This window comes from Protopterus annectens, chromosome 16.part0, assembly GCF_019279795.1.
Source record: "Protopterus annectens isolate FY-2018-M chromosome 16.part0, PAN1.0, whole genome shotgun sequence".
Classification (NCBI taxonomy): Eukaryota; Metazoa; Chordata; order Ceratodontiformes; family Protopteridae; genus Protopterus; species Protopterus annectens.
The window spans coordinates 561,829,434-561,849,394 of NC_056750.1; the positions used below are offsets into that span (position 1 = coordinate 561,829,434).

Below are 19,961 nucleotides of genomic sequence, written 5' to 3' on the forward strand. Positions count from 1 at the left end.
ATTCAAGTTACAAAACAGCAGCTTTGATTTCCATTCCTCCTTTTCCTCTGTAATTTTAAGATTGCATGCTCTGTGTTGTTAAGCAAAAAGAAACAGAAATCAATGGTACTATCAGCTGTTATAAATACTTCTTGAATCACAGGTGCTTTATACAAAGTGTGAACTACTTATTCGCCACATAAAACTGCCTTTTCAGTTTTTGTATGCAGTCAGTTTTAAGACAATTTTGTTCTTGCTTACCAGGCTAAACAGTCCCTCAACTTTTTTAAATACACAGTGTATCATAAATGTGTGTGTAGCTTGTCATACATCTAACATCCTACATACAGACTATAAAGAACAGGGCTTCTCAGCAGAATTTGCTTTAGTAACTGCAGTGTGCAGTTTCCCTATAAATTTTATACTAAAACAAACATCCTCAAATGGACATTTTTTGAGTTAAAATTAAAATGTAAAGCATGTTATTGTGCAGGAAGTCAGTTTCATAGTCATGCATAAGTAGTGAATTGAAATGCTCAGAAGAAATTAATGCATGGTTGGTTTGCTAGCTAGATCTGTACTTCCAGACTTCTGTTGTCTTGCCTCTGTGTTGTCTTGCCTCGTTAGATTTTCCAACAAATATAGATAATTGCCCAAGCTGATGAGGGCAGCTACAAGAAGGATTCATGAGTTCTAGGAAGAAGTAATATGAAGATTGATGAAGATGGTAAATGGGTTCTGTAATAATGCTTAGGGGACACCCTATCTCCATCATGCTGCAAATACACCTGTGTATAGTTCAGGCAGAATATATTGTACGATTTTCCTTCCACCTCTGCTTTCTGAGGGAAAAAAAGTTACTCCCAGTCAACTGGGAGCTACAGTCAAAAATGTGTGATTTTATTTGTTTAACGTTTGTTAACTGGTTCATAGACTTTGTCCTCAATGGTTAGAATAAAAAAGTATGAGTAAGTTTGCTATTGCTTTTAGGGGAGTAACATTTTATAACCATAATGTAATGAAAGCTTATTGAGGGTTTTCACACACACAAACTTAGTGTAGCTAATTAACCATTTTTGGATAGTGGTAGAAAACTAAAGTGCTCAGAGAAACCCCACACATACACAAGGTAAGCATACAGACTACACACACAGACAGTGATCAGAAGTCAGGATTGAATCCCGTACCCACAGAAGAGAAATTGTATAACAAAACATTTTTTTTTAAGCAGAGTTAAAATATTAACTTTTAAAGTTCCAGTAGTACATAGAAGTCCAGCACAAATGCACTGGCATTCTATTCTTTTGGCAGGGATGTTCACTGCATGTTAATGATGCTGTTTTGTGAGTTTACAGAAAGTAGTGATCGTTTCTGTGAATGAAAAGCTTCAGCATTATTTTGTTTAATTCTCCCTGCTTTCAGTTTTTATTTTGAAACAGGTGTGTATGTTCAGGGGGAGAGGAGTATTAATTAGTAATTGATTATAAAGCAGTTCGTTTTTGTAAAACTAATTGCTTACAGTTTATTAATTAACACATTAATTAATGAATCTCTCCCTGATGACGTCAGTTTGTCCAAGCAGGATATACTGACTGAGGCAAGACATTTGCAGCTGCTTTAGTGACACTTCCACATACCACTTTAAAAGTTAATGTTTTAGCTCTGTTCATAAAAAAATCGTTTCATTTTATTTTAAATGAGTGAGCACAAGCTGGTCAATCACAAATAGTTTACGATAGCAGCAAAGACGTGTCAGATCACAGTGAAATTTAGTAATACTGCAGTTGTGATTGATATACATGCATATAAATGAACATATATTCTTGTGAATAATAGACTTTTTGTAATGTATGTAATGCATGTTAATGCCCAGGCAACACAGATAAAGTGTGAAAAGAGCATTTTTAAACTATGTAGAAAAGTTAGACATGCTCTTTAATTGTTTACTAGTGTATTTTTTTATTTGAAAACAAGTTATTACCACAACTGATCCTTCTCTGTGTCCATTGACTGTAGATGCTAATATCTTGAATTCAATTCAAATAGTGCAGTTTCTGCTGCAGTTAACATAGATGAGTGTAACAGCAGTCCAGCAAATACATGTAAATTTCTTAATGCTGTCTCGCCTTCCACTGAGGAATGCAGAAACTGAAATTTAAATAACAGGATCTCTGACTGTTAATTTCTGTGTTAACAGACTGGAAATTAGTCTGATAATCTGTGGTAATAGAATGCTATGACTTTTTATATTTCTGTTGGTCTTCTTGTCCGAGTAAATAAAGTATTAATGAAGTGCTCTGAATTCAAGGCCTCAACAATTTAGTCTATGTAATACCTAAATAAACTCTACAACACTTGTACTCTATATAAATAATCTGTTGAATTTCTTTCCTTTTAAAGTTTAAAAGTATATCATACAGTGCTTTTGTGCAGCAAGACTACTTGATACTTAGGAAGTCCATACAACATGATTTAAAAGGTCAGACTTTTTTCTAGACTTGTAGTAGGTGTTTGTCCAGAGGACAGACTGACAGGGCCATCAGGCATTAAACAGATGTGTTGAGGCCCTTTCTAATGCAGCAGAGAAATCTAAGAGTCACACCAGGGAAACTGGAGACTTTCTGGCCTTGAAATTATGATGAGTAGTGTCACTTTAGAAACAGGGGGTGGGAAGGAGAAAGGTAAGATCACCTGAAATTGCAGACCCATAGAAAAGAAGGCATATGGGCACATGATCTCAAACCTGATAAGCAATAAGGTCAGATCCCAGGTTACTCTCTGGGCTAGCTGAGCCTTAGTCCCTTGTGGAAAGTTGAGCTGTACATCTCTATGTGACCAAGCACATGTAACACAGGATTGTTGCAGCCGTCTTTAATCTTATGATAGCTGTTTTATGGTTTGCAGAAAAATTGTTGAAAAGGATAGAGTTGCATTTTCTTTCACATGTTTTTGTTTCACTAATACAGTCCAATGACAATATTTATTCATTTATACAAATAACTATATGTGTGTGTGTGTGTGTGTGTGTGTATATATATATATATATATATATATATATATATATATATATATATATATATATATATATATATATATTCATTTACTTTTTTCAGTCCAGATTTGAATATTTTATTTTATTATATTTTACTTTGTGGCACTCCTATCAGCCTTGCCCCTAAAGTCCACAGTGGTTAGTATTTTATCTAACCGTTGCACAGTCGGTGTGTTCTTGAATGAAAGTTTTTCACTTAATATGAATGATCTTATTTTCCTACTGCTAAATGGTATTTTTGGAAAAAAGAAAATACCATTGTTTTGTTTAGTGTTACTTGTGCTGTGTGTAGATATGTTTAACACTTTTAGGAATGCAAAAGGCATGCAGTACCCTAACTGCAGGTAAATATTTGTTTAAGACTATGGCTTTACTCTTATTAAGACAAATATGTGAAAATAAAATCTACAAAAAGGTAATTCTAAACTATATTTTTTGGCTCTGTTTGCTAGACTTTTATATTTCTTATTTCATTTTTTTTCAAACTATAACGGTTGTTAGCTTCCTTTACTTCAAGTATATTATACAACATTTACAAACCCTCTTACGCTTCCTGAATGTGTCACTTCTATTTTTATTCTGTGTACTGTTTATTCTTTGTATATTTAATGCAAAATATTGCAAGGCATTTGCAACTCATGTATGCCACTTTCTTGTTATGGACATGTATGTTTATTTTTGTCAGTAAATAAATTAAGAAAAAATTCAAATCTGGATTGAAAAAAATAAAAGAAACATATATGGTTGAATGCATGAATGAACAAAGCTTCTGTTTGATTGATTGGTCCGGGCCATAAGTGAAAAGGGTCTTTGGACCTGTTCACTTACCCAGTTAACAAATAATAGATAAAAATAAATTATGCGCAAAGGTAGCACTTAATTTTGCTGGACAACCATTTCTAGATGCAGTCTCTTCTCCTGTAATAAGCATAATTTAGTATTTTACCAGTGAAACAATCCCCTGAACATGTTTATTTTGTTTTTATATTGATTTATGAATTTGTTACACAGGTTTGCTTTAATTATTTTTTAGTTTGAACTGTAAGGAAGCATTTAGAACAAACTGAAGGAGCTGTTCTGTGTGATTGCTCTAATTCTGTTAGACTTACAAGATACTTAAATATTCTGTTTATTTTGCAAAGTTAATTTTTATCAAAATGCAGCTTCTCTGTTAGGCATTCTCTGTAGTCAGACTGAAATTATTCAAGTTAGGTGCTCTGCAGATGCTGGTGACAACTTTACAGCAAAGGTAAATGCCAAAATCCTTTATTTTCAAGATATTGCATTGTATGCAAGAAGTTTTGAAAGCAGGAGCTATTCACATTTTAGATAACCACAAGACAGTCGCTGACACTTGTTGATATTGGATGCTGCATTTTTGCAAAAAGGTAGCAAGATGCTGATGCAACGTTCATGCTGGAGGACTGTTCAACGGTTGGACTGCTGAGTCTTAAAATAGTCAGGATTTGACTTTTTTTTTCCTTGTCATTTTTTTCCAGGTTTCTGGCATAGTCCTGAGTGCGAGTTTGTTCGTCAGTGTATTGCCACTTCACAGGAATTTGTTGAAGGAAAGGTTCAGCTTTACGTGTTTAAAGGGAATGTTTACATCATGGGACGGGAGTCCCCTAAATCCTTGTACAATGAAGAACTGGTCAGGTATGTAATGTCATTGAAATATCGACGCACATCAAAGTCTTTTTTATTCTAAAGCGCTGATTTTAAGGAAGTATGGCATAGCTGGGCAGAAAATGAAATGCTACACTTGAAAACTGTAAGCAAAGTATAGTAAGTGTGAGAGTGTCAGAGGCCCAGAATGAGAGCATTGCGCATCCATAAAAGTGCAGAGCCAAAGAAAGGGAAATGAATCATTATCTTAGCTGTAAAGAAGTACCTTGGGTGACCACAGGAGGTGTGCATGTGTTTTGGAAGGAGGATTTTGTTTGTTTTATTATTTATTCTTTCATTGCATGGACAAGGAAAAATTGTTTGACTAGCAGGAGTAGGTAAAATGAGTCCCCTTCAAAATGAACCCATAACCAAAATAAATAAATAAAATAAAAAAATGTTAAAGTGTAATAACGTGCTGATTTATGTATTGAAATGACATTGTGGTACATGCAGCATACACGTACATTTGTAAGGCAGTCACCCCTTGGGCTTGTATCTCACAAAAGCCGGAGTGTGTTATTTTCTGTGTGTGTCTGTGTGTGTGTGTGTGTGTGTGTGTGTGTGTGTGTGTGTGTGTGTGTGTGTGTGTGTGTGTGGTGGTTGAGGATCAATACAGTTAATGCTCATAAGAGTGAGCACTTTATATAGCTAAAAATAAGAGAGAACCATCATATGAGCAAACGTTCTTTTCAACGGAGGTTTAGTGAAAGTCTTTTGTATGAAATAGTGGTGTAGCTGCGTCAGGGAAATTGCCCTTACCCCGCTGTTATACGATAATTAGAAGGGGTGTGGGAGTGCATGGGTTTTGCCCCCTGCATAAAAATTGGTGGGTTTTTTTTCTGTCATTGTAGTGTCAGTCTAAAATGATTGTTAGTGTTCTGTTGTTTGTGGAGGATTTTTGGCTTTGATGTGCTGGTTATGTGTAAGGTTGCCATGACAAGATAACCCCAGTGGAGTTGGAATACTGCAACAGTGATCAGTAGGACATCTAATGTTATCAGTAAGTTTTTACACGACTATACTTTCTTACAAAATTGTACTCTGTTTACATGATGGCAAGCAACCCCCCCAGGCAAGATTAAAGCCCACTCCAGTAGGGCTAAAGCCGCAACCACTGCTTTGCTAAAAGGAGATCCTGCTCAGACGATATTAGAAGTAGCCACCTGGTCTGCTGTACATACAGTCATCATGCACTACAATGTTGAGGCCATATCCAGGACTCGGTCAGGGTTTACTCTTACGTTTAGCCACAAAAAGTGTTCACTCTTATGAGCTTTAACTGTATTGACCTGCAACCATACACATGTGCACACACACACACACACACACACACACACACACACACACACACACACAGTTGTGAGCTACAAGCCCAGTGGGTGATTGCCTTATAAATGTGAGTATGTGCTGCATGAACCACAATGTTGGTTCCCAAGACTTAGTACTGCAAGACTGACTGCATTGAACATTGTTTAGTTGTGTAGATAACTTGCTATAGTTGTAGATGTTTGAATTGGTCAGTGTTGCATTACCTCCCCCTTTCACTCTCTTGATCCTTTTTTGAAGACCTTAGGGTTGAGTACCCTTTCCTCTGTCACTTCCACTCCAGTTTCATCCATGCTTCTTCACACAGAGCTCTGAAAATCAGTAGGGCTAGTTTGGCGGGTCATGCTCTGCCCAATGAACTTTGATCTACAGGGACTCAAGCAAAAAACACCTGAAGATGGTGGTGACCTGTATACCTCTAATACCACTGATGTCACACAGCCAAGGATGTCATTCAGCTGGGGGATGCTGAAAGAACCATTCGGGCTGGCCATGAACTTCTGCTCATTAGGAAGTCCCAAGATTTAAAACTCCATCATTGATCAACTGTGTATCTAGAGTTATGGTAAGTTATCTAGACAGCTGTACTTTCCAAGTTGTCAGAACCTTTTTGAAACCAAGATTATCAGGATGCTTTTTATTTACACTTGTTAGTTGGAATTCTACATCTGAGCCAAAGCCCTTCACAACAGAAGCCCTGGAATTGCAGATTGACTACATTGCAACTGAAAAGTGTACACAAATATCTTTGTGTCGTAAGCTATAAGCAATAAGGAGCAATGTGGGGTACAGTAAGGCATAATGTATCACTGTATAATCTTATAATCTTATTTACAGGAAGGAGATTCGATAGAAAGCAGAGGTGAAATAAGAGACTCTACTAGTTAAGGGAGAGATGGATTGGGACTGGGTACAGATACCGTGCTACTCAAGAGGCTGAGTAAATACGTAGATTTTAAAGAAAGAATTGATTCAGCGCTTAGATCTGGTGGAATGCTGTTCCATATTTTGGCAACTTGAAATATGTAAAGTGAATCACCATAGCAATCTTTAAATTTGATAACCTCTGTAAGGTTTTGAGATCTGAGGATTGTATTTTATTGTTAGACGTAAGCTAGCATTTGGCTTGTATAACATGGTTTTAGTTTTAACCAGTCAACTCTTTTAGAGCTGTACAGTGTTAGGTCTTGTTTCAGACATTTGCAGCAGTTTTTTTATTTTGTTATAAGTTTGTGCCAATTTTTAGAGATGAGTTTTGGGAATGTTGGTTAGAATGAAAAACAAGTATAGAAGAGTGGGTTATAGTAGGGGGATGATGTGTTAGTGTGCTGTTAGTTACAATTCAGATTTATGGAGCATATAAAAATGTGAGTTTTACATGTGATACTCTGTTTATTGAATTATAATCTTTGGTTATTGACATCTGCAAGTTTGAGTAACTGGTTATATGGGTGTTTTGCTCAGTGGGGGTTGCCATAAAAATTAAAGTATTTATCTTATAGTCAGAAGGTGCAGGTTTTGATTCTCAAATGGGATAACTATCTAGGCTTAAAATTGCCTGCAAGGGTAGCTAGCATAGTACTAACCTATGGACCTGAGTGTGTATGTGTGTGTTTGTATGTTCGATGCGGCATGTCCTCCTCTGGCATGAAATGAGTAGTCCAGATGCCTCTTCTTACTGTTTTGCTATGTGCAGGAAACAAATGATTAATAACAAGGAGTTAAAGTGCATCTTTTTTCTTCAAAGAAGTAGAAACTGGGCATGAAGCACTGGCTTATCTTCCCCTCTCCACACAGAGAGGTCTGAAGATCACATTTATTTATTTTACATTTGTTAACTGGGATAGTCCGACTGGATATATGTCCATTTTCATCAGAGGCCTGGGGAGAAACGCTCCAAGGTTCATAATACACATACACATAAATACATTTTTAGTAAATAGTAGTTACATATATACACATAAAGAATGTTTAGTAAATCGTAGTTACATACATACACATAATGTTGACACTGCAGTTGTACGTGGTAGTTGCTTGGGTAAAGGGAACTGGGCTCAGAAGTGATGATGTAACACAGACATTTAAAATAAGGGACAGCATCTGGGCCATACCAGCAGTGTTTCCAGTGCAAATGCCTTGCATATGTTGCCGTATGGGTGAAATGGAGAGCTGACCAAGAGGAGAATGAATAAAACCCTCTTAATGGCAACCTTCTCTCCATTTCAGTTGAAGTGGACTGGGTTAGATCTTCTTAAGGCCACCATCATGATCCCATCAGAAGATGAATGCACTGTTGGCATCGAACTGACTGATATATCTTGGAATCAGAATACACATTGTGACATCCTAAATGCTGGCTGTTACATGTACTGAGCAAGTAGGAATAATCCACAAACCCTGCCACTCTGCAGTGTTCCTGGTGAGGCACTGGAATGGTCTTCGTGTGAAAAAAGCCTTGTCTCATCAGTGAAACAAGCAGAAACATGCCACTGTGTTGAACACTGACTGCTTTGAGATGAACAGCATGGGTAAATTCCTTACAGTGACAGTAAAAGCCTGTTTAGGTTAGTTTAGAAGCATAGTTATATGGTGATCATGCTAAGGCTTCATGCAACAGGTTACTGAAAACAGAATCAGAAATGCCGATTAGTTTTTGAAAGTGTATATTTGCTTTAGAAGCTTTTAAACTGAGAATTGCACACCAGTTACCTGTGGCTTGCCCACCAGTTACCATGTGTTTTAACAAACATATTACAAATTCAGATTCTAACAGTCATATAGATACGGGAGACTTGTGACTTAATAACTAAAGATTATCTTTGGACTTCCTGACAGTACTGGTGGGCAGCATACATGAAACATAATTAATAAATTCATTAATAATTGCAGCTCCTACTTCCAAATTCATATGGGGGGGGGGGGCACTGCTGTGTTCTCTAACCAGCATTTAAGTACTGCTGCCACTGGGTGGCGCTGAAACTCAGAAGGAAGACCAAGGACCTAAGTAGACAAAAGTATATTTCCAAGGGCTTATTAGTGAGTGCTGGTTACAGATTGCTGAAAAGTCTTCAGCTGGAGGTACATCCAGGATAAGAATGGTTCTCTCTGCTGTATTTGTGCTACTGTGACATATGTCAGCATGCACGTACACACGCACACACACACACACACACACACACACACACACACACACACGCGCACACACAAAAATCACTCATGCAGAGAAGGCTTTTTGCCTAGATGTTACTTTTGAACTCAGCCACCCATAGCCTTCCTACTGTAAAAAAGGCAGACTTTCTGCAGAATGTGTATGTGTGGGAGGGGGATATATATGGTGTATGCAAAGATGTGATTTTTGTGTGCATGTGTGTGCGTGTGTGTGTGTGTGTGTGTGTGTGTGTGTGTGTGTGTGTGTGTGTGTGTGTGTGTGTGTGTGTGTGTGTTTCTATAAAGACGTGCATGTGCATGTAGCTGCTGAATCATCATTCAGTTTCCAGTGACTGTTTCACTGGTTATATTCCTAGGTTCAGGAAAGTTGGACATCTGAAATAAACAAAGGGGTAGAGGGCAGTGAAAGTATACCCTTACCCTCTTGCTGCATTTCATATTTTCTAGGAAAAGGGAGAAAATGTCTCACTTCATGCAGTGTGCATATCTACAGTGGACTGAATAGGACCAGCAAATCAATTTTTAATCATACTGTTAAAATAAAATGTACCTTTCACGGGGGCATGGTTCACATTAGTTAAACTTGAACATGAGTGATCAGAATTTCAGGAACATTAAAAAAATCAAAAATATTGAGCTATTTACAACAACCAATTTAATGCTCTTTCATTTCAATATGAATCTAGATATATAGCATATAACCTTGCAGACTATCATTTCCACCAAATCCTGTTTAATACTAAGTGTGCATATTATACAGACCTAAAATTGGCTGGAGTCAATAATTTATTTTCTTTCCTCTGGCTTTTTTTTTTCTTTTTTTGTATTTCATTCTCTAAACACTTCATAAAGCAGTAAATATAATGAAATCGATTTGGAACGGTTGGGGTAAATGTCATATTATCTTCTTCTCTTCTCTACAGTCAATGTGTGTAAAGAAACAGCCTTTAATAATTCCACCCCCCTTCTCTCTGCCACCTCATTACGCCTTCCATTCGCACTTGGGGAGATTAAATGAATAAAGTAGAAGGAAAAAAAAAAGAAAACGGGTGCATTTATTCTCACTGCGTTTCCGACCATTTTCTCTTTTCTTCTTGATTTCTACATCACTGGTTTGAAAGCGTTTGAGTGACGGCGTCACACGATCCTGAGAGAAAGTGGTGAGAGGTACTGGAGGCTGGAAGTGGCACAACACAGTAGGTAGAAAGTAATGTAATTATATAGCAGCACAGAACCACTCCAATGCACAAAAATAAAAGCATGGGGTTCTTCAGACCATCACAGAAGAAAAAATATATATATTCATTCAAACTCTCCAAACTGTGCTTTTCTTTTTATATTCCTTTAGTAATTTTTGTATTTGAAATGAAGGTGATCTAACTTATGTTTTAGTTTATTTAACCCACAAAGGCAAGTGCAGGATTTAAGCCCTGACAAATCTCCTCTTGACTGAAAGAAGCAAGTTAGCTGTTTCAGTAACACTATTTTTTCCTTCTCTATCTCTCTCTCCTGCCTACCCTCCCTTTCTTTGAGGTGATTCACACCACCATTCACTCTAATTGTTTTCCACCCACCCTGTTAAGAGCCTCCTGAGAAAAGGAAAATGCTAGTTTTCCTCCTTGAGAGCGAGGGTGACCTGTAGTCTCTCCTGCGCGACAGCCTCATGACAGGAGTGTATTTAATTGGTTAACAGAGCTGATCCAAAGACCTGAGTTTCAGAACCATGTATTTAGAGTACTGTTCTCATCCATAAAGCTGTGTAAAAAAAAAAATAAATATATATATATATATTTATATAAATATATATATATATATATATATATATATATATATATATATATATATATTTATTTATTACAAACACACACATATAATGTTTAGCAGCTGTGATCTGACTGCAGTGGGGATCATTGTGAGCACCACTGCTGTAAATTAATTGTTCTTCAAGAGACACAGACTGCTGCTGACAAGTTAGAAACCTTTGACCTTTTTTATCTTGTTTTCACTGACAGCGGTGTAGAAGGTTGGACTGACAGTGGGCAGCCTGCTAAAGTCTAACAAAAAGTTTAGTTATCACACTACTACAGACAAGCATGTAGCTAGGCAAACTCTGTTTACTCAGTGCAGTGTATTTCTTTAAACATCTCTCTGAAACTTAATGACTCTCAGAGCCCAAAATATATACAACTGTCCCCAAAATTGCCTGCAGTACAAATCTGTGCACAATGTATTTATCAATTGTCTAATTTTTTGCCTCATATTTTTGAACTGCTCCTCATAAAATGTGTGGTGATTTACACCATCCTTCACTTTTCTGGCAAATCATTGAAGATTAAAGTCACTAAAACTGGCATAATTTGAGATTCAAGCTACATATCCTTCAGAAAATGCAAGTTAATGCAATACATGCCATTATAGCTGCTTTCTAAGTTTATAAGAGGAATATTTAAATTATGTTTCTGATTTCGGGCCTTTGCCCCACCAGTATGTTTGGCTTTCTCCAGATGTCTAGCACTTAGAGGCTAGGAAGTACAGTGTATAGCATCCTTATAAATAAGAACCTTCTCTAAATTGACATTCTATGATTCTAAAAAGCAGCATCTGAGACTAAACTACATTTCTAGGATGCAACATTTGGAGAGGCATTGACATTTTTAAATGTTAGGTTGTGGGCAGCATGAGGCTAAAATATAAAAAAACATACCTTTCTGTGACACCCATATGTTCAAAGTTTACTAAATAATTACAATGCTGTTGATCTGTGAAGATCTTAAGAATAGCCTTACATTCCCGTGGAAGTTTCTAGCTCTTATATTTTGCATATGAATATCCCAGAGATTGGGTTAAATGAAGATGTGTTGGAACATTTCCCTGACTGCAGTGATAAGTAACACAAACAATTTTTTTGTTATCAAAAGTAGGATTTAAGCCTGTGCATCCAGCGAAGTCTGCAGTCTAAATGCAGCACCTTAGATTTTGTGACCAGTCTGACAACTGTGGACTTTTTTTAAGCAAGCAATAAAGTGTATAAGAGATATAGCCCCCCCACAGGAAAAATAGAAGAATATATTAGCACATCACAAGCAGAGATGTCATGATGCAGTAAGTTATGAAGGCTGCTTTCAGGCAGTGATATGGGAACTCACAGTGATACAACCAGAAGCCGCTGATTTGCATCTTCAAACCAAACTTTAATGTTCTGTTAATAAACGTCTGTTTACAGGTGTGACCTCTGGCACTTTTTAAGTGGCACAGTGCCCTGATGCACATCTCTGAAACCACAAGAGAATCCTTAGTGCTCTTGGATCAGAAACTCCGTCTCAAAAGGAATTTTGTGGAAGTCTGGTAATGGCCCTTAATCCCAATCAAGAAGCAGTAGACAGGAGTGACCTTTTTAACTCTGCAGTGACACGTTTACAACTGCAGCAGGATGACTGCTTTTCTCTTACCTACCTGGGCTGTGCTCAGTGGGTATGTATGTGTACAACTTTGTGTTTGCATGTGTTTTGTGTGTGTGTGTGTGTGTGTGTGTGTGTGTGTGTGTGTGTGTTTCTATCTTTGTGTGCAAGTCTGTGCATGTGTGTGTCCATATGCCTGTCTGTATGCATGCATGCGTATGTGTGTGTCTCTGTCTGTGTGTGTGCAGGTGTACATGTATATGTGTATATGTGTGCTTGTGTGTCAGCATTCATATGTGTGTTTACAGCTGTTATATACGTGTGTGTGGGGGCATGCACAGGTCTGCCTGTGTATATGTACATCTGAGTGTATACACAGGGGTGTGTGTGTTTCTGTGTGCCTGCGTCTGTGTACTTTCATGCATGTATGTGTGTACTTGTAAATAAATAAATAAATAACTCCCAAATGCTAAAGGTGGTCTGTCACAAAAACAGTCAATATTGGCAGAAAAAAGACAGAAAATCCACCCAAGGATGGCCAATCAACGAAATCCACAAGTGTTCCAATTAAAATGTAGTCCTTTAATACGAATAAAACTTCGACTTGAAAATAAAATAAAAAAATAAAAAGCTCAAAACTGTCCCTTGAAAATATCCGATAAGCGCTTTCGACTGTTGTCTTCCTCAGATCGTATGTCTCAGCATGCATATGAGTGGGTGTATTTCTGTGTGTAACTATTTCATATACATATATATATACATATATACATATATATAATATATATATATATATATATATATATATATATACACACACACACACACACACACACACGTGTGTGTGTGTGTGTGTTTCAGAGTGTGCATGTGTATCTTCCAGGTCTACTATATGTGCTCGAGTCACATGTCCTCACTGCCACTTAATAGTTTCACGAAGTTGTCCAACACCCACTAACCCATCTGCCATAATGTTAACTTTGCCTACCAGAACCCAGATCCTAATCCAAAAAACTCCCACCCATTGCCTAACCCTAAAGTCCCCCACCCCTCCCTAAATCTAAAATCAACTCCCCGCTCTGGTCCATGATTGCTCCCGAAAACCTAAAATCACTGTCACTCACTAAACCTAAAACCCCCATCCCCCTCCCAAAATCTAACAGCACCCTGCCCAGCCCACTTACGTATGGATTTGTGTAAATATGATTTCTCACTTGCCTGGTGTGCGTTGGCACTTGCTTGTGTCCATCTCCTAGGATGGGGGCAGATGGTACGGCAGCTGTGCTGCTGAACTCGCATACAAGTTCAAGTACAAGCAACTGGTCAGATGGAGTAACAGCCATACGAGTTCTTAGCTGTGAGTTACCTGCATTCAAGCAGCTGTAGAGATCCATTGTCTACCTATACATGTGAGTGTTTGCATGTCTGTGTCTATGCATGCGTGTGTGTGTGCGCACACCTTTGTACTTGCATGTAAGTATATACGTGTTTGTCTGTCAGCATGTGTATGTGCATATATAACTGTTATATATGTGCATGTAAGTGTGTTTTGCCTTTATGTGCATTATGTACAAATGCACCTAGCTGTCTCTGACTGTGGACCATGTACCTTTTGATTGAGGGCAGAACAACAATACCACAGAAGTTGGGCAAGTGCTCGGTTGCTGGGACTGTTGACAACTAAAGGCCACATGTTCACGAAGCAGGGGCTGGACATCTGTTAAACCCTTAAAAGTTGTTCCTACTGAAGGAGTTAGATAATGCATCACGTCCTTTGGTATTTTTAGTGAAACAAAATGGGGAAGCAAGGCAAAATGGCTTCATAACCATCATGCTATCTTGGTTACATTTTATACTAATATAGTTATTGCAAATTATGTTATTTGAGTGACAGTTTGAGGGTCTGTCACATAACATCCATGAATCTGAGACTATTTTGGAATCTGAAGCTGAAAACTTTGAAACATGTTTGCACAAAATAACATTCAGGCAATTCTTTAAAAATAACAAGCAAAAGTTTGGTCACAGTTGTCTACTTTGTTACATGTCCATGTGACGATTTCTGCTTGTCGATTTCCAACATCTTGTCAAACAGAATATCATATCACAAAACATTACTGCAGTAAAGTCAATAACTCAAAACTAAGCGTTCTTTAGTCTTATGTGAAGGATTATGCAGTTGCACATCTCTATTCTGTTTCAACTAGCTCCAAGATTGAGGAACTATAGGGCCTAGGGGAAGACCTCATTACTCCCAAGATTCTGTGATCTTGAAAACAAAACAGCAGCAGTGTGGGACTATGCTATGTTTGTCTAATCTGCTCTGACTATTCAAGTGTCAATGTTCTGAGACTTGATCAAAATATATTCTCCTGCTGTTCCTTGATGGCCCACTCATTGAAATGTACTAACCAAATGACAAAAGCCACCAAAATGATTCATTCTAAACATATGCATTCACTAATTGTTAGCATCCATGATAAACAGTCAAACTTACCTGAGTCCCTTCAGTGGCATATGAAAGTAACACACACACGGGCACTACAAATTAAAATGTCAGCAAAGCAGCCATGACCCAAAAGAAAGCCATTACAGTCATGCTAGTAAAAATAAATTCCATTTCATCCTGTAGGAAATACACATGGCCCATAGCACCACCAAACAGTTTAATGGAAGCCAAGGAACACATTCAGGAAAAGAGTCTGTTAATACACATCTGGTCTTACTGTCAAAAGTAATTAAGCAATTGTAAGAATTATTTGCGTTCTGTCAACAAGTCTTCTAAATGGTGTAGGGCGTAGGGCACATTCTGGCATCATATCACAAGAGAACCAGGAGGAACTGACAAAGCGCATTCTCCACCGTCACGGTCTACAACCAACAGGCAGTAAGGTGAACAAAGTACTAAAGAGGTTGAAAGCAGAGATAGGAAGTACATTCAGTACTCCATTTTCACTCAGGGTTATTATCAGACATCATGGAAGCACTACTTTCAATTAGGGCATTATTAAAAAGATATGCATGTTGAAGAGAAAGTCATTGCTTACTGTACTCTTCCAGAGCTGTGTTATGCCTGAAGACCTCAAATTTGGCACATTTTTAATACACATACTGCCCCCCTGCTGTGAAGACAGTACTGCTTTCACCACACAGGGGACTGTAGCTAAGTCGAAGTGAAGTGTCCACTGTGAATAACAGGCAGCTCATTTACTCACACATTCTACTGTCCACAGGCAGCTGTATAGAGCACATGTTATGGTCAGTGAGTGAGCAACACCAGGTGAGTCATTTTTTCTACAAATTGATGCCACTGAAGTTTGTAGGATGCATGACTTCCTCTTTGTCTGTATCTTGGAATTGGGTGATGAGCAAGAGCTCAAGCTAGTTACCAGATATATAATTTCAGTCTTTGCAGTGACTGTAGTGAAGACTATCCAGAAGGATTTTCCAAAACTGAGATCAGAGGGATGATGATTTCACTTGTCGCAAGACATATGAGATAACTATGGCACAGGGGCTTAGTGGAATGGCAATTTCTGTAACCTGGATTCCAAATCAAGCTGAAGCAGCTGACATGCTGGCATCCCTGGCAGTGATGAACCAGAGATAAAACTGTCAGCAGTTTTCTACAGTGTGAGCACACCATGCCAAGCAGAGAAGCTACCATACCTCTCAGCCTCTTAGCAAAATAAATCTGGAAGGTTGCTAGAACAACAGGTTTCATGTTAGCATGCATTTTCTGAAAAATATAAAACATGGAACCTAAATATGTTCATAATTTTGTGACTTTAATCCTCAGTGATTTGCCAGAAAGCCACAAATTTTAAGAGGAACAGACCAAAAATGTGAGGCAAAAATCTGGACAGTTGAGAGGAATGGAAGCTTCTCTGACTGCCTAGTTTTGGCAGATTTACTCGGTGGGAAAAATCATGTAGGTATAGCAGGAAGTAGTCAAATATACAATAGAACCTCCTCTTTTTCCTTCCTTCATTTCGGCCAGCCAGCCTGATGAATACAGCAGTAAAATCTGACCTATATATGAACTCCAATGACCTCATTAAAGTTCACCTTCAGTAAATGCTGTACTTAATATATATGGAGCAAGAGTGAGTGAACTTGTTTCCAGAACATATTTTGAAAGGGTTGCAAAAACCACTGACATGCAAGATATGGCTACAGTGAGATGCACATTATCTGAATATTATTAGCAACAAATCATGTACTGCCATAAGTTACATATAAGCCACTGCACCAGAGGTATAGCAAGGGAATTAGGTGCTTAGGTACCATACCCGTTTTTCACACTTGCCCCTTCCTTATCCCCATCCTTCCAACTCTACCTCTGACATCACCCCACCACCCCATTGGTAAGATCAGTCCTGTGGTAGTAAGTGCTATTATGAAATGCTCAAACTGTACTGCCCTGATTGGCTGAGTGACAGGGAGTGTATTTTATAGCAACAGACTAGTTAACAAAGTCAGTAAAAAAAAGTGGTAAAAACAGACAAATGCAGCTTCTGCAAAACAGAACTGAAGCAATTGCATACTGTTGCTGGGTGTGATACATTCGTGTCTGAGGGTCGGTATACTGAAAAGCACAATAATGTTGCAATATTGTTGCACTGGGGATTGTGCAAACACTACAGTATAGAAGTAGCTGAGAAGCATTGGAAAAGTGAACTATAAAGCCTCGTTGACAATTCTATTCATGTACCATGGAATTGCCCAGTAACCATCACTATATACTTTTTATAACATATTGTAGAATGGAGCTGTTATAGACGAAGGGATTGTATACTTTAGGTAGTAGGTATCACTATAAGTGAAAATATCCATTGTCATAAAGAAATGATAATGAATTAAGGACTTTATAATTGTACAAGGATAGAGAACAGTTGCTGCAGAGAATGTACTACACAACCCGGTGTTACCCTTTATTTGTTTATATGGCAGTGTGGTAAGGATGTCTCAGTAAATTATTGGGAGTAGCAATTTTGAGCACAAGAATGTCATTAGTACTAAAAATATCTTAATGGATGATTCCTGTTGAGGGGGAGCAATGTCAAATGGCTCACTCATGTGAGGAGCTCCGCCTTTCATTGCTAATTTTTCTTATCCCTGAGTTACTGTAACTCAGAGGTAAGTTTAATGACCTCGTCTGCTTTTTTATTATTAACATTGCTATACAACAAAGATTCGTACAGATCCTGTATGTGATACCTCATGTCCTGAGTGTGCACACCGTCCCATTATATACCTCATCCTGTTTTCTGTTCTCACTATTAAAGGTAATTACACTGAAGCCATAGCTTTGTATGCTGTTGCATTACAGTTGCATTGTGTAGTTAAGAGATAGGGGTGCTGCATATGTTTATAGAGGTGTACTAGGCTAACGACCACAGGGGCCTTTGTAAGCCTAGCCAAAATTCACAAATCTCTGAAAGTTCTAGTAGCCTTGATAAGTGTAAGCAGGGGCTTGGGAGATGAAGCTTTTCCAATCAGGGGCCTGAGAGGTGAACCATTTACAGGCTTCCAGTGTCCATTAGAGACATTGGTGCCAAATCAGGAATGAATAGAAATGAATTCCCTGTTCCCCATCCAGTTGTCCAACTAACACTTACATCTGGTTAGGGAGAAACTCTGCTTCACATAGATGGGGGAGCCTGTCCAGAGAAGAGGTAGTCTCTAGGATATATACCTGTCTGTCCATCAGGTCCTATTTATATCACAGGCAAGGTTTAAGTCTTTAGAATGGATAACTCTGGTGCTGTTTGTTTTGTAGATATACAGGAGGAGTCCATCAGAACAGGATCTGACATTGCCTTGTATGCCAGGCATAGACCTCCCCTCAGCAACCTGTAGGAGACAAAATACAGGGATAGAGCCTTGAGGTGATTTGCATAGGACATGTTACTTGTGTCCTGTATTTTATTAATGAGGAATATCTTGTGGACGTTCCAATTGTTGGATGTGGCTGGTTAAGTACATACCAAATGGGGGTATTGTACTCCATGATAGGCCTAATGAATGCTGAATACAATGGAACAATGACTTCCTTGGACCTAGATGCCATACCTTTGTTAATAAGTTGCACAACATAGAATGATTTCCTCCCTGCTGTAGACACCTGATGGTCAAAGGCAACATTACAGTCTATGTGTGTCCCCAAGTCCTTGACTACTGCGTCGACTCTTAGGAGTGTGTTGTCAATATAGTAATTACCAAGAGGACATGACTTCCTGAAGGATACTATTATGCACATCTTGGCATTTAGTTTTAGTCTATGTCTGTGATGGTAGGTATTTGTTTGTGTCAGCCCCTCCTGGAGAACATTTGTGTCAGTGGGGGATTCTATGACTGCTCCTAATTTGCAGTCATGTGCAATTTTGGTCAGCCAGTGGACCTTGAAATTGGCCTTGACTTCAGGGAAGTAAATGCTAAAAAGGAGCAATCCCATGACTGATCCCCGTGGGGCTTCACTTATGACAGGCCTCTTCATAGAGGTGGACTCCCCAATTCTGACTACTTGGGTCTTGTCTGTGAGTCAGCTGGCAATCCACCAGGTGACATAAGGGTTTTTAACCTAACCTCTTGAGTTTGTCAACAATGCCCAAGTGGGGTATTGTGTCAGATGCCTTGGCCAGATCATGCTTGACAGTGTTAACTGTTTTGCCTTCATCCATTGCTTTGGTGACCTTCTCAAAGAAATCCACCTAGTTGAGTAGGCATGACCTACCCTTGATGAAACCAAATTGGTTTGGGTCCAGTGTCCGGAGTTTTCCAGTGTCATTATTGACTATTTCAATGGTAATTCTTTCCATGGCTTTACATATGAGGCTAGTGAGACTTATGGGTTCATAGTTTCCAGGATTTGTAGATGGCCCACCTGTATGCAGAGGGATGACTGTTGCTGTCAGCCATTTGTGTGGCACACAGCCTGTTTGGAGTCTATGGTTAAACAGCAGTTCCGGTAGGCCTGGTAGGTCATGTTTTATGCTATCCAGAAGGCATCCTGGTATATTGTCTGGGCCCATTGATGCAGTGTTCTTGGCTTTTGAGAGGGTATTGAGACCCTCTTCCCTAGTGATAGTAGGGGGAGTTACATTTGATGGTATTTCCTGAGGAGAGGCTGGGCGAGGGTGTGTGTGTGGATAGGGTGAGATAAAGTTAGATCTGAATTTGTCTGCCAGTAGACTTGCTATACCTTCAGGCTCAGTATAGGTGGTTCCATTAACACTGAGCTCTGCACACAGTTGTATCCTGCCTAAGAGGTTGCGGACATAGCTTGTCTTATAGTTGTCCTTGGCCTGAGAAGCTAAATTTGCTTCACATTTGGCTTTGATACTCTTTATTGTCCTCGGAGTTGTTTGTTT

At 38.5% G+C, this 19,961-nt stretch overlaps 1 protein-coding gene across 1 annotated transcript in view; it reads left to right on the top strand.

The window, feature by feature from the left end:
* ASS1 (argininosuccinate synthase 1) overlaps positions 1-19,961 on the top strand; it is a 681,159-nt gene that overhangs the window by 609,452 nt on the left and 51,746 nt on the right. Inside the window, exon 14 of the mRNA XM_044057968.1 lies at positions 4,531-4,687. Coding sequence (XP_043913903.1) covers positions 4,531-4,687 — 157 coding nt within the window. The remainder of the gene's footprint in view (positions 1-4,530; positions 4,688-19,961) is intronic.